Raw genomic sequence first — 13261 nt, 5'->3', positions numbered from 1 at the left:
ATACGTGTGTGCTAAGCCGCTTCGGTTGAGTCTGACTCTTTACAGCCCAATGGACTGTAGCCCCCCAGGCTCTACTGCCCATGGGATTCTCCAGGCAAGAATACTGGAGTGGGCTGCCATGCCTTCCTCAAGGGGATCTTCCCCACCCAGGGATGAAACCTGCATCTCTTATGTCTCCTGCATTGGCAGGCAGGTTCTTTATCACTAGCACCACCTGGGAAGCCCTACTAATACGGACACCAGGGCAAAATATGAAAATTGGTACAGGCTTAAAAAATACAGGATTCAGAAGTATTGTACACACACTTCTGAAATGACACTGGGGACATTAAGTGGATGGATAGTCAGGAAAAAGGACAAGAAGATGAAGTATAAAAGGAAGACAGGCAGTCAAAAATAAAATGGTTGAAGAGTAGAACACCTCAGTGACATACTCAGCTTTAGGGATAAGTTCTAATGAGGATGAATGGCTTGAATCCTGGAGCATAAAGGAGAGAATATTCACTACCTTAAAGAAATCCATGAAGGAACACAGAAATAGAGGCTTATAAAAAGAGTTGGGCCTCTTTCCCTTATATTCAACTGACATTGCACTGTGCAGTTTTGACACCATGTCAACTAATTCATCAAAGGACTACTTTTAAACAATGCTATGTGTACCACCAGGAGGTATATATCTGCCAGACTCAGCTTATGGATGCTTGACATTACATACATCTCACCACGGTCACCGAGATGTGCTTTGTGGATCTGAGGCTCTGCATGCGAGGCTGTGATTTTTCTATTCTAAAGTTCCCCGTCCATCTCTCTCTCTCTCTTTCACACACACACACACATGCATGTCAACAAAGCAGAATGGAGATAAGAAGTCTGGGGATAATACATACCTTCAAGGTTTTTGCAAAAGAATGACAAAATTCTAACTTCAATTGAGAAATGAAATGAATAATATTATAAGATCTTCAACATTTATGACTGAAGAGTCCAAATCCTTCATTTCATAGATGAAGAACTGGGACAAAGGGACTATACATAACTTGCCTAACAAAACATACAAAGTTAGTGGAAAAAGCTGGGATGGAAAGCCAGATGTCTGAGCTCTGTGGCATGTCCTTTTCATTTCACTAGATCTCCATCTTGGTATCTTTACTATTAATATTAGAATCATTTTACAAGCAAAACAAAGCACAACAAAACCAACACTCCCTTGATGGAGTAAATATCTTCAATGATGAGTATATGTTTACAGGTCTATTGGTGCCATGTTTTCAGAAGATAGCAGAAAATTTCCTTTAAGAATATTTTAAGAACTTGAACTGTAGAAATACTGAAGAGTAACCATTCACTGGGCTTCTGGAGTCTGTACAAATCCAGTCCAGGACTGATTTGTGGTTATAAAGATGACTGAGAGAGAAGAAAATATGAAAGGTGTGGGTTTTAGGTTTTGAACATTTTCCTCACTGTGGCTTTCAGTGTTCTTTAGTCTTTCTTTAAGGAATGAAAACGTCACTCTGATTTTGTATCTGAGCGGAGGATACAACTCAGCACCACCAAAGACAATTTTTCTCTATATTTGTATAAACTATGTAATTGCATACTTTATAGAATTTTCCTAATAAGTCTTTCCACTACCTAATTATATTGCTACCAGTTTTAGAAAAAGCCTTCTCAGCTCTAAGGTGTCTAATTTGTCCATCTTGAATGATCCATGTTTCATCGGTGAATCATGCTGCATGATTTATAAGAATCTTGTATTTAGTTAAAACACTGAGCTCCCAAACATAACAAGTATAAATGGTTCTAATCTAGACCTTTCCTTGTCACTAGTGGAAAAAAATTTCATATATTCCTTCAGGAAATAGAAAAATTCTTTTTGTTAACAAGATGAACATGCATTTAAAAATGATACACAGAATGCAAGAAAGACTTTCAATTTCTTGAAGCCAGGGACTGTTTCCTATTCATCATTGAATACACTGCACTTAACACCCCTGGTTAAGAACTAACACAATAAATCTTACTGAGTGTCTACTCTGTACTAATACCTTTAGGATATTCTATTATGTTCAGAAAACAATTCTTTGACTTATTTTTTATCCTCATTACTTTATTCAATCATTAGCCTCATTTTTAAACTGATAATCAAAGCTTTATTATTATTATAATTATCATTGTTATTATTATTTAGTTTTAAGTAGGAATTCTATTGTACCATGGTGGTCAAATTGGTACTGACTTTTTGTTTATCCTTTTCTTTCTTTTTTTTTTTTATCCTTTTCTTATATAAGAGGAAACTGAGAAGGGGATGAGCTAACACGGCCACAGTGAAGATGTGTTTCTAGATAAATCCACTTTGCAGGGCTGTTTTCAAAAATGTTTGCTTCAGTCAACATGAAAAGAGTCCAGATCACCTTGAAGACTTTAACCACATGCCTATATCTTTGTTACTTAATAGTGAAACTATAATTTATGGCTGATATTAAGCAAGGGAGTGCAAAGCAATTATTTTATAGCTGAAAACTCTCCTGTGAATATCAGTTCACCAACTAGAGACCATTTTCACAGCTTATCCTTTGCTTTATGTAGGGAATTGTATCACAAGGGACAGAACTCTTCAGCAGTACCACAATATCACCATTATCATCTCTATTCTGATAAGCTCCATCAATCTTGTTGATGAAACGTCACTCACTTTTCTTCCCAGACTTGATATTCTCTGCAAGAAACACACACACACACACATTCCACTTTCTACACTGTTAATGTTGTCTGGGGAAAACACATAAGAAGGAATAAACTTGACTGAAGATACTCATGAATTGTTTTCACCGAGATATCAAAAAATTAGAGGACTTCCCACCAAGTGGGCTTCCCAAATGGTGCTAGTGGTAAATAATCTGCCTGCCAAAGCAGGAGACTTAAGAGACATGGGTTTGATCCCTGGATTGGGAAGATCCCCTAGAGGAGGGCATGTCAACACACTCCAGTATTCTGGCCTGGAGAATCCCATGGGCAATCCCAGACTCCTGGCAGGCTACAGGCCATAGCATCATAAAGGGTCAGACACAGCTGAAGCGACTTTGCATAACACACACATCTTTAAGTGGTTGCAGGAAAATTTTAAGTAGAGGTGGGCAAATGGAGTATATTTTTGCAAAAGATTTGAAATGAATTAATAGACAAAACTTCATGAAGAAGTTCTTTGAGATTAGAACTTTTCAGCGGCTCTCAGAATTTTCATCCCATGATATCCACTCTTGACCACCATTAATCTGAGGATTCAAGACAAGTATGAACCATAAAGTTTTTTGTGAAGCAGATTTTGGATCTCTTTAAATTTGTACCCCATGATCTTCATCCTATGATCTTTGAGGAGTTGAGTAGAGAATTCCAGTAGTGTGTACTTAAAAAAAACAAACACTGAACAGCATTAAAGTCCCTGGTATAAATGGGAAGATGGCTTGGTCAGCCTACAGATGACTGAAAAAGGACTAAGGGAAAACAGACACCACCCTGAGTAAAATTTCACATCATCACACAGATACACCGATGCAAAATTAAAACAGATTTCCACCTGAGAATTCAAGAAATGTTCTGCCTTGCCCCACACCGGTAAGAAGCCAATTACTGCAAGGATGGATAGTTACCCATGGCGAAGAACGGGATTCCCAGCAGGGTGGAATTATACTTTCCGTCGGTGATGAAGAAGATTCCAGCTGCAGTAATGATGGAGATGCACACGGTGAGCACCCCCAGGAGGCCCAGGAAGGGCTTGCCACGCAAACAGTCCTTCATGGAGCTGGAGAGGGTGGCTGTGGTCAGGATCAGCATGAGGCTCACTAAGACCTTGCTCCTGGCCAGGATGCTGGACTTATGAAAGTCTCTCCAGAGGCTAAAGGATGCTAATGAGTAGAGCTGGAGGTCCTGGTGCTCCTCCTGGAGCTTCCGCATAAGTTTACAGAACTCATTTTCCCACTTCTCCCCTATGAGGTCTTGAGTGGCAGAGCCATAGGTCTGGAGGTAGTAGGTGATTTGAATGGCTCTGGCTGACTTGACCCGCTGGTCCTTGCTGTTTGGCACTTCCACTACCCCGCCCAGCTGGTGTCCAATAAAACTGTTCCTCCCATCCTTGAAAACAGAAAAAGGGGAGACTGAAGTTACTAGGGGGATGCAAATTCCAGAGAACAGATTCTTACTCTAAGTGAAGGGGCACAAAAGGCAGAAGTAGGCTCTAGCAGTTGAGGAACTGATGTGGGTGGAGTAGCATGTGATGAGTTTATATTCAACCTTTTGGAGCTCCATGAGATACCATGCAAGATGACTGGGATTAGAAAGGATGCAAAGAGTATCATGAAGTTATACAAGACTTGCTGCATGCATAGGAAAATGTACATACAGATTATGTTGATCTCATCCATAACCTCATTCTTACCATTTCCTTTTGGACTAATCAATAGTAACTCCTTTATGCATGATCAAGTTTAAGTATTCAGTTTTGGCCAAAAGTGAAGCATGGCACGAAGTTAACAATCTTTAAAAAATTACAATAATAATGTATTTTTAAAATATATGCTAAACTTTCTAAGGCTAACACACACACCTACATTAATACACACACCTACATTAACAACACACATACACTAACACACCCAAGCATTACAAACATCCCTCCTTGTTTATATTTTGGGAGTACAGCTGTGTATTGCAGAACAAGTAGAAGAAAATACTGCTTTTTAACAAATAATTTAATAGTATTGAAATGTTTACTAAATATAATGTGAGCACTTGTTCACTCATTAAAACCTAATCCACCAGTTGTAGGTTGACCAGAAAACACAGTGGACAGACCTTCCAAATGAGATGGATAAGACTTCAGGTGGGGTTGTCAAAAGTCATTTCAATTTCAGGATTTCACATGAAGTAGAGTGGACAAAATCAAAAGAGTGAAGTGAAAGTCACTCAGTTGTGTCCGACCTATACAGTCCATGGAATTCTTTAGGCCAGAATACTGGAGTGAGTAGCCTTTCCTTCCTCCAGGGCATCTTCCCAACCCAAGGATTAAACCCAGGTCTCCCACATTGCAGGTAGATTCTTTACTAGCTGAGACACAAGGGAAGCCCACCAGGATATTCAAAAGGTGGACACTGAGTTGCTTAACCAGATTCACAGCAGTTAATTCTCAACCAGTGTGCTGTACATTCAGAAAGAAATCCCAGACAGCCATCATCAAATCTTAATTAATTTTGCCACAACTGTCATGTACTTTAATGGCTGTGGTTGTTAGATGGAATATCGAACCCAGTGGCAGGTTGCAGGATGGATTCTGGTTCTGAAAATGTACATCAGGTCCTGGAGGAGACAGGTACAAAGGTGAATTTATGTCGTGAATAGATTGTGCACTTGCTACATCAGGCAAGACATTTATCTTGTGAAGATATAAAGGTGGAGAGTCAGAACAGGAAACAGAAAGGTAGTAGATAAGGGCCACAAATCCAACTCTGGTTACCACTACTATTTTCACAGGGTGCTGTGTACTCAAGGGACGTTATTGTGGACTTGCTAGATTAGATACTTATATCTGAAGTATTTGTTTTTATACCAAAGCCGCCCTAGAACTTGAGAATGTGTTGAAACACAAAAATCTTGAGAAATTTACAGAAAGTACAAATATTATGCAGGTCAAGAAGCAACAGTTAGAACCTGACATGGAACAATGGACTGGTTCAAAACTGGGAAAAAGCACATCAAGCCTGTATATTGTCACCCTGCTTATTTATCTTATATGCAGAGTACATCATGCAAAATGCCGGGCTGGATGGAATCAAGATTGCTGAGAGAATTATCAATAACCTCAGATATGCAGATGACACCACCCTAATAGCAGAAAGTGAAGAGGAACTAAAGAGCCTCTTGATGAAGGTGAAAGAGGAGAGTGAAAAAATTAGCTTAAAACTCAACATTCAAAAAACTAAGATCATGGCATTCGGTCCCATCACTTCAAGGGAAATAGATGGAGAAACAATGGAAACAGTGACAGACTTTATTTAAGTGGGCTCCAAAATTACTGTGGATGGTGGCTGTAGCCACGAAATTAAAAGACACTTGCTCCTTGGAAGAAAAGCCATGACAAACCTAGACAGCATATTAAAAAGCAGAGACATCACTTTGCCAACAGTCAAAGCTATGGTTTTTCCAGTAGCCATATAATGATGTGAGAGTTGGACCATAAAGAAGGCTGAATGCCAGAGAACTGATACCTTTGAACTGTGGTCCTGGATAAGACTCTTGAGATTCCCTTGGACTGCAAAGAGATCAAATCAATCAATTCTAAAGGAAATCAACCCTGAATATTCATTAGAAGGACTGATGCTGAAGTTCCAATATTTTGGCCATGTGATACGAAGAGCCAATTCATTGGAAAAGACCCTGATGATGGGAAAGACTGAGGGCAGGAGGAGAAGACAGCAACAGAAGATGAGATGGTTGGATGACATCATGGACTCCATGGACATGAATTTGGGCAAACTCCAGGAGACAGTGAAGGATGGGGAAGCCTGGTGTGCTGCAGTCCATGGGGTTGCAAAGAGTTGGACACAACTGAGACAAAACAACAGTAACAAATTTTATTAGTAAGGATCATCAAGAATTACAAGAAAAATTTAATAGTCACTCCATATACCCATTTCCTCCCAACATGTTAAATAAAAACAGTCTATGTCTGTCTCTATTTCTGCTTTGCAAATAAGATCACCTATACCATTTTTCTAGATTCCACATATATATACTAATATACAATATTTGTTTTTCTTAGTCTGACTTACTTCACCCTAATATATGGATACCAAGGGGGATGGGTATAGAAGGAATTGAGAGATTTGGGTTGACATATATACACTATTGATAGTATATATAAAATAGATAACTAGTGAAAGAACACTGTATAGCACAGGGAACTTTACTTAAAGAACAGCAGTCACCTGAATGGGAAGGAAGTTCAAAATGAAGTGGATAGATGTATATGTATATTTACGGCTGATTCATTTTGCTGTACAGTAGAAACTAACACAACATTGTAAAGCAACTACACTCCAATAAAAATTAATAAAAAACAATTTTTCTATTAATTTTTCTATTTTTCTATTTTTTTTCTATTTTAATTTATTTAAAATTTTCTATTTAACTAAACCTAACTCTAAATGCAGAGAAGGCAATGGCACCCCACTCCAGTACTCTTGCCAGGAAAAACCCATGGATGGAGGAGCCTGGTAGACTGTGGTCCATGGGGTCGCTAAAAGTCGGACACGACTGAGCAATTTCACTCTCACTTCTCACTTTCATGCATTGGAGAAGGAAATGGCAACCCACTCCAGTGTTCTTGCCTGGAGAACCCCAGGGACAGGGGAGCCTGGTGGGCTGCCGTCTCTGGGGTTGCACAGAGTCGGACATGACTGAAGCGACTTAGCAGCAGCAGCAGCAACTCTAAATTCGTGCTGCAATTCATGGGGTCGTAAAGAGTCAGACACGACTGAGCGACTAAACTGAACTGAACTCTAAATGAACAATATATTTCTAAATAAGAGTTGTGAGAATATTTCCCCTTCATTTGGCATTATTTCCCACTCTCTATGGCATCTCTGCAATTTCCCCATCTTTTTTTGTGTAAAAAGCCAAACTGAAATTCTGGCTGTAGGTTCCCAATGCTCTGTCTTTAGTAAAATCTCTGGAGTCCCCCAGTGAGCTGCAGGCAGAAAGGTGGGAAATTCTGCCCTGGCACTGACAGGTTTTCAAGGATGGCTTTTGTTCTTTTAGTACAGGTCAATTTGCTCCTCTTTTGGGCTTATTTTCGCTTTAAGCTTGGTATATGTTTTAGCTCCGCCCTTGTCTCCACTTCTTTGAAATCCCATCTGCGATGTTGACTTGTGCTTCAAATTATTTGAAAAAAAAAAGTATTTTAAAGGCTTTATTTATTCACTTAAGAAAGTGCAGTTCTGTCTTTACTCATTTCTGTCATCAAAAAGATTTCTGAGGGATTGTTAGCAGCAGAACAAAGATTTATGTCTCCCTCAGGCCTCGTTTGGAGATTATTCTGGATCAAAGAGGGTGCTGATAATGTGTCTGGGCAAAAGTCGAAATTTTGAAGAAGGCAAAATACAGATTTTTAAATAGCTGGTCTATACTGGGTTTGGCTAGCTGTTCACTGCTTCTTTTAAAATTGTCTAATATCCATTTTTTACAAAAATGACTTCATAAAAGATATGCTTTCATCTTATTATATGTAAATGAATGTAACAAATTGAATGCATTTCTTTTAACCGGCTCTACTTCACACACTAGGATAAAATAAACAGTCTTTGCACATCCTTGAATCGAAAGCTCTATTGACTGAACATCTTGTACAAACCATTGGCCCAATCAAATCTACTCAATACAGTCCAGAAATACACTTCTGCACATTATTTGTAAGAGATAATTCTACTCTTCTGTGGTAGAAGAGTCAATTCATTTCCCAACACATGAGTGCTTCTATGTAGGAGAAACAAAGAATGAATACAATAATTATCCTCTGGGCAGAACTTCCCTGAGTTTGTAAGCAGTTAGGTTGGATTCACGGACCTGGGCTGTAGTGTGCATCTCCTAATAACTGGATAAGAAATCCTTAGCTGGTTCATTTCCCCTTCTAAGTTTCAGTTTTCTCTTCTATAAAAAGAGTGATATAAGTAAAAATGTTTACATAATACTGAAGAAGTTTTTCAGCTCTATCATGAATTGAACCAATATCATTAAGTGAAAGTGAAAGTAGTGAGCATTAGTCGCTCAGTCGTGTCTGACTCTTTGCGACCCCATAGACAGTAGCTTGCCAGGCTCCTCTGTCCATGGAAATTTCCAGGCTAGAATACTGGGGTGGGTTGCCATGTCCTTCTCCAGGGGATCTTTCTGACCCAAAAATAGAACCTGGGTCTCCTGAATTGCAGGCAGATTCTTTATTTAGGTCTTTAACCCGTATCCTTGGGTCCACTTCTGCTCTCTCTCAAAGTATACTTCACATGGAAGCCAGAGCCTGTTTGGACAGTTCTAAATAAGCTCACATCATTTATGCACCTAAAACCTTCTACTGGCTTTCACTTGCACTAGGAATAAAATAAGAGCCCCTTGCTAGGTCTGCTAGGCACTGCATGGCTTGCTGCTGGCCAAGCCCTCAGGCCTCTTCTCCTGAACTCCACTCCAGCTATCCTGGTCTTTCTTTCTACTCTGAAACACACCAAGTTAATTTTCACCTCATGGCCTGTGCACTACTCACCCCTCTGCCCCGTGCTTCTGTTCTATGGCCGAGGCTTCTTCCTCACAGAGGGCTTAGCTTCAAAGGGACCCTTTGAACCACGTAATCTAAACTAGACCCCTTCTTCCCAGCACTTAGTCCTGTTAGCTTGGCCCAAAAGTTCATTCAGATTTTTCCATAGGATGTAAATGTTTTGTTTTCTCCCTACTATTTCTACCTGAAATCATCTTATTTAATGATTTAGTTGCTCCTCTTCCATTTCCTTCATTAGAATGTGTGCTTGTTGAGAGCTGGCACCATCCTGTTCGCTGGTAATCTCCCTGAGCCTAGAACAAAGCCTGGTTATATAATAAACATTCTGTAATATTTGACTCAGTGATTCACGCTGAGTGTATTTAACTAATCACAAATTATTTTTTAAAGCCTGCTTCCCTAAGAACAGGGAAAGTAAAAGATAGTATAAGTGTCTGAGATTAGTAGGCAGTCAGATGTAGAGAGGTATAGTATATATAGAGATTAGAAGTTGGTAGAGAAGAAAACAAACTTTATCCTTTTTTCAATCTCTTTTATCTAGTGTGACCTTAGTCCAAAATATGTTTCCTCTTCTATTTTTCACTGAACAAGCAAGCATGTGCCATAAGCTAGTGAACAGACAGGGGACTTGGGGAGTACCTGGAAAAGGCATTTATGTACATCATGGGGCTGGATCATGGATCATGCACGTCATGGAACAGCAAATGATGTTTAAGGAACCGAGGTAAGTGATGGGATTTGAGACTAGACAAGAAAGCAGGCCCTCTTCTGTAAGGACCGTGAAAGCTTTATTAAAGGAGTTGGACTTACTGTCTTGTAATAGGAAACTACCGGTGAATTCTAAGCAGGGGATGACATGATTTACTTTCTGGAGTGCTCTCTCACTGTACTGTGGGAAATGATTTAGGGAGTTGGGGTGACTCTAAACGTAGGAGGTCAGTTAGGAACTCCCTGCAGTATTTCAGTTTCTCGATGCAGCATGAAAAAAAAAATGTCTCTGGTAGGTGAATAGTTCCAAGGTGAATCAATAGAATTACAGGTCACGATGCTATCTCACAGCCAGGAAGCTCATCACATTATCACATTAACTCTCCAGGAGCAGTAATGCCAGAAAAAAAAAAAAAAAAAAAAACTTCCATTCTTCGGGTCTTATTTTGTTTATGGCTACTACTTTGTAGCTTTTAAAATTACTCCCACCCAATCCACACCTCTGCAGCAGGAAATGAAATCAAACTCTTTAGAGACAAGATCAAAGAATAAATTCTCAAAGAAATACAAGAGGAAAGAGATATTAATGTTTTAAACTGTTGTGCAGAGAAACAAATTATTCAATGATGCTTTGAAATTATAGGGGACTAAGTTTCATATCTGCTCAGAATATGTGTTAGGTTGATATTAAGATATTTTCTGTACAATATAATTTGGCAGCATAGCTCCTGTCTAGAACAATTGTACTTTTGATCTCATAGATTTTCAATACAGTAGACACTGAAAGGATACTGGAAATTTTTAGATGGTCAGTAGTCTTTAATTGCTGAAAAGAAAAACGACTATGTATGGTACAGATAGTGTACCATATAGTGACGTTTCTAAAAGAATGATACATTTTGTTGTTCTTGTTGTTTGTTTAAATAAGATTTTTTCTTATATTTATTTCTTAACATATCTCTGTTTTATTCTCAATACTGATTACACACACAAAGTAGGATTAAACAAAATCTTCAGTTATCTTGAATTTCTTCTCTAGAGCCTTATGTTTAGTAGAAACAAGCAAATAATGACAAAGCAAGTTCCCACAAGGTACTTGGACTGTTTTTTTCTAAAGCCATTTTCAGAAGGAAGACTTTAAAGTGTTAAAATGCCCTAATAAAGAATAAATTAAACTTCTTATGTGACCTTGCTAAGCTTGACATTACTAAGTGGTGTAAATTTTTAATTTTTTTTCAAAGAAGGTTAAAAAAAGTAAGGTTTTGGTGTTGAAATAAAACAAGAGCTTTAGCCAATGAGAATGTAAAGTAAGTTTAACAAAACATTCTAGCTTATTAATTTTTAACACAGGTGGCAGACTCAGTTTCCAGATGCAAGCACTTTATGTGCGTTCTCCTAGGTAACTCTGCGGCCTCTCTCAGAGGAAGCGCTATTCTGGAGTAGCCTCAGGTCACCCCCGGGACACAGGCACCTAGCAAGAGGAAGAAAAGTAGGGTGACCCAGCTAAGAGGCAGAGCCAGTCATCTGATTCTTGTTTTTAACGCCAACGCTCGTGTTCTTAACACACCTGCACATATGTTTGAATGATCTGCGAATATACCTGAATGAAAGGAAATACAAAGCAGCAGTTCGATACACAGATTCAAGAGGCCACTGTCGGACTTAAAGCTCCAATGTCATCACCGTCAAGCTGTGGAAGTCTCCTGAGCTCTGGGCACGTCAGCTTTATTACTGGCTAAAATAAGATTTATAAGGGCTTCTCTCATAGCTCAGTTGGTAAAGAATCCGCCTGCAATGCAGGAGATTCCGGTTCGATTCCTGGGTCGGGAAGATCCGCTGGAGAAGGGATAGGCTACCCACTCCAGTAAGCTACAGCTTCCCTTGTGGCTCAGTTGGTAAAGAATCTGCCTGCAATGCAGGAGACCTGGGTTCGATCCTTAGGTTGAGAAGATCCCTTGGAAAAGGGAATGGCTACCCACTCCAGTGTTCTTGCCTGGAGAATCCCAGGGACGGGGGAGCCTGGTGGGCTGCCGTCTCTGGGGTCGCACAGAGTCGGACATGACTGAAGCGACTTAGCAGCAGCAGCAGCAGCAGCAGTGGTCAGAACATGTTGGAAATTGCTAACATGGCATCCATTAAATGTTTGAGTGGGGCTGTTTATTTAGCCATCTAGCATTATTTCACATTTCCCAGTAAATGTCTGTGATGTGATAGAAAGAATACAGGGTCCAGGGTCCAGGTTCCAGACTGGTTGTGAATTCCAAGTCTGGTGCTCTATAGGAGGGTGACAGAGGACAAAATGCTTGCCTTGTCTGAATGCCAACTATTCATCTCCAAAATAAAAGATTTGACTTATATTATCTCTAACGATTTCACTAGCTCTGTATTTAATGATTCATCTGTGGTAAAGTTATCAGACACTACAAAGCAGGCTAGAGAAATCTGCCCTAAGGAAAAAAATAAATAAGAAGAAAGGAGAAACTCAAGATGACCCATGTTCATTTCCATAGAAACAAGAAGCGTTTTATCTTCTCTTAAATCTGAACCAAGTAGTTTTTTCTCCTCTTTGAGGAATTTCCAGAGAGAATTTTTCTCAAATGGTAAAAAATCAGGACTTTGCCCCATTTTACCTAGATGGAAATCATCTCTAAGTAGCTCAGATGAATTCATTTATTTCTTAGATAGTAAAATTCATGTTTTCTTCAGATCTCTATTTCATGAGTATCCTCCCCACTTAATCACATAGTAAAATAATTACATTTAATTTCTCCTCAACTCAAATGAAATCATTGCACAAACGTGTAAGTAACATATGGAAGTAGAGTTAATATCTACATTAAGTGTGAAGCATGTAACAATGACTTTTTTATTTCTCTCTAAGTCATTAGTGACCCTATCCCCTACATTTCCTTTAAAATGACTCATTTAAATTTCATTTTACATTAGTCTTTCACAAAGTGAAATGACCACTCAGGGCAAGTATCCACTATTCAAAGAGATTTAGTGCTGACACTGGTCTACATAAAAGAAGCTGGCTGTAATTCACGCCAGTTTTAGAGGAATGCAGAAAGCTCCCTTCCAGAGAAGGATTGAAAGTCTGCTTTCAATTTGAAAGAAATTGATAGGAAATTGAAAGAAAGTGATAGGCTTTCTTTGGGGCTAAGACTCTAGTTTCGGAGAAGGCAATGGCACCCCACTCCAGTACTCTTGCCTGGAAAATCCCATGGCTGAGGAGCCTGGTAG

The 13261-nt window shown here is 39.2% G+C and overlaps 1 protein-coding gene across 1 annotated transcript in view; it reads right to left on the bottom strand.

The window, feature by feature from the left end:
* The window catches only part of PTCHD4 (patched domain containing 4), a 197610-nt gene that overhangs the window by 135799 nt on the left and 48550 nt on the right, over positions 1 to 13261 (bottom strand). The window contains exon 3 of the mRNA XM_010863043.1: positions 3648 to 4128. Coding sequence (XP_010861345.1) covers positions 3648 to 4128 — 481 coding nt within the window. The remainder of the gene's footprint in view (positions 1 to 3647; positions 4129 to 13261) is intronic.

Source organism: Bison bison, unplaced genomic scaffold (assembly GCF_000754665.1).
Source record: "Bison bison bison isolate TAMUID 2011002044 unplaced genomic scaffold, Bison_UMD1.0 scf7180017864487, whole genome shotgun sequence".
In the NCBI taxonomy this organism is placed as follows: Eukaryota; Metazoa; Chordata; class Mammalia; order Artiodactyla; family Bovidae; genus Bison; species Bison bison.
This window is presented reverse-complemented; position numbering and strand designations above follow the sequence as displayed.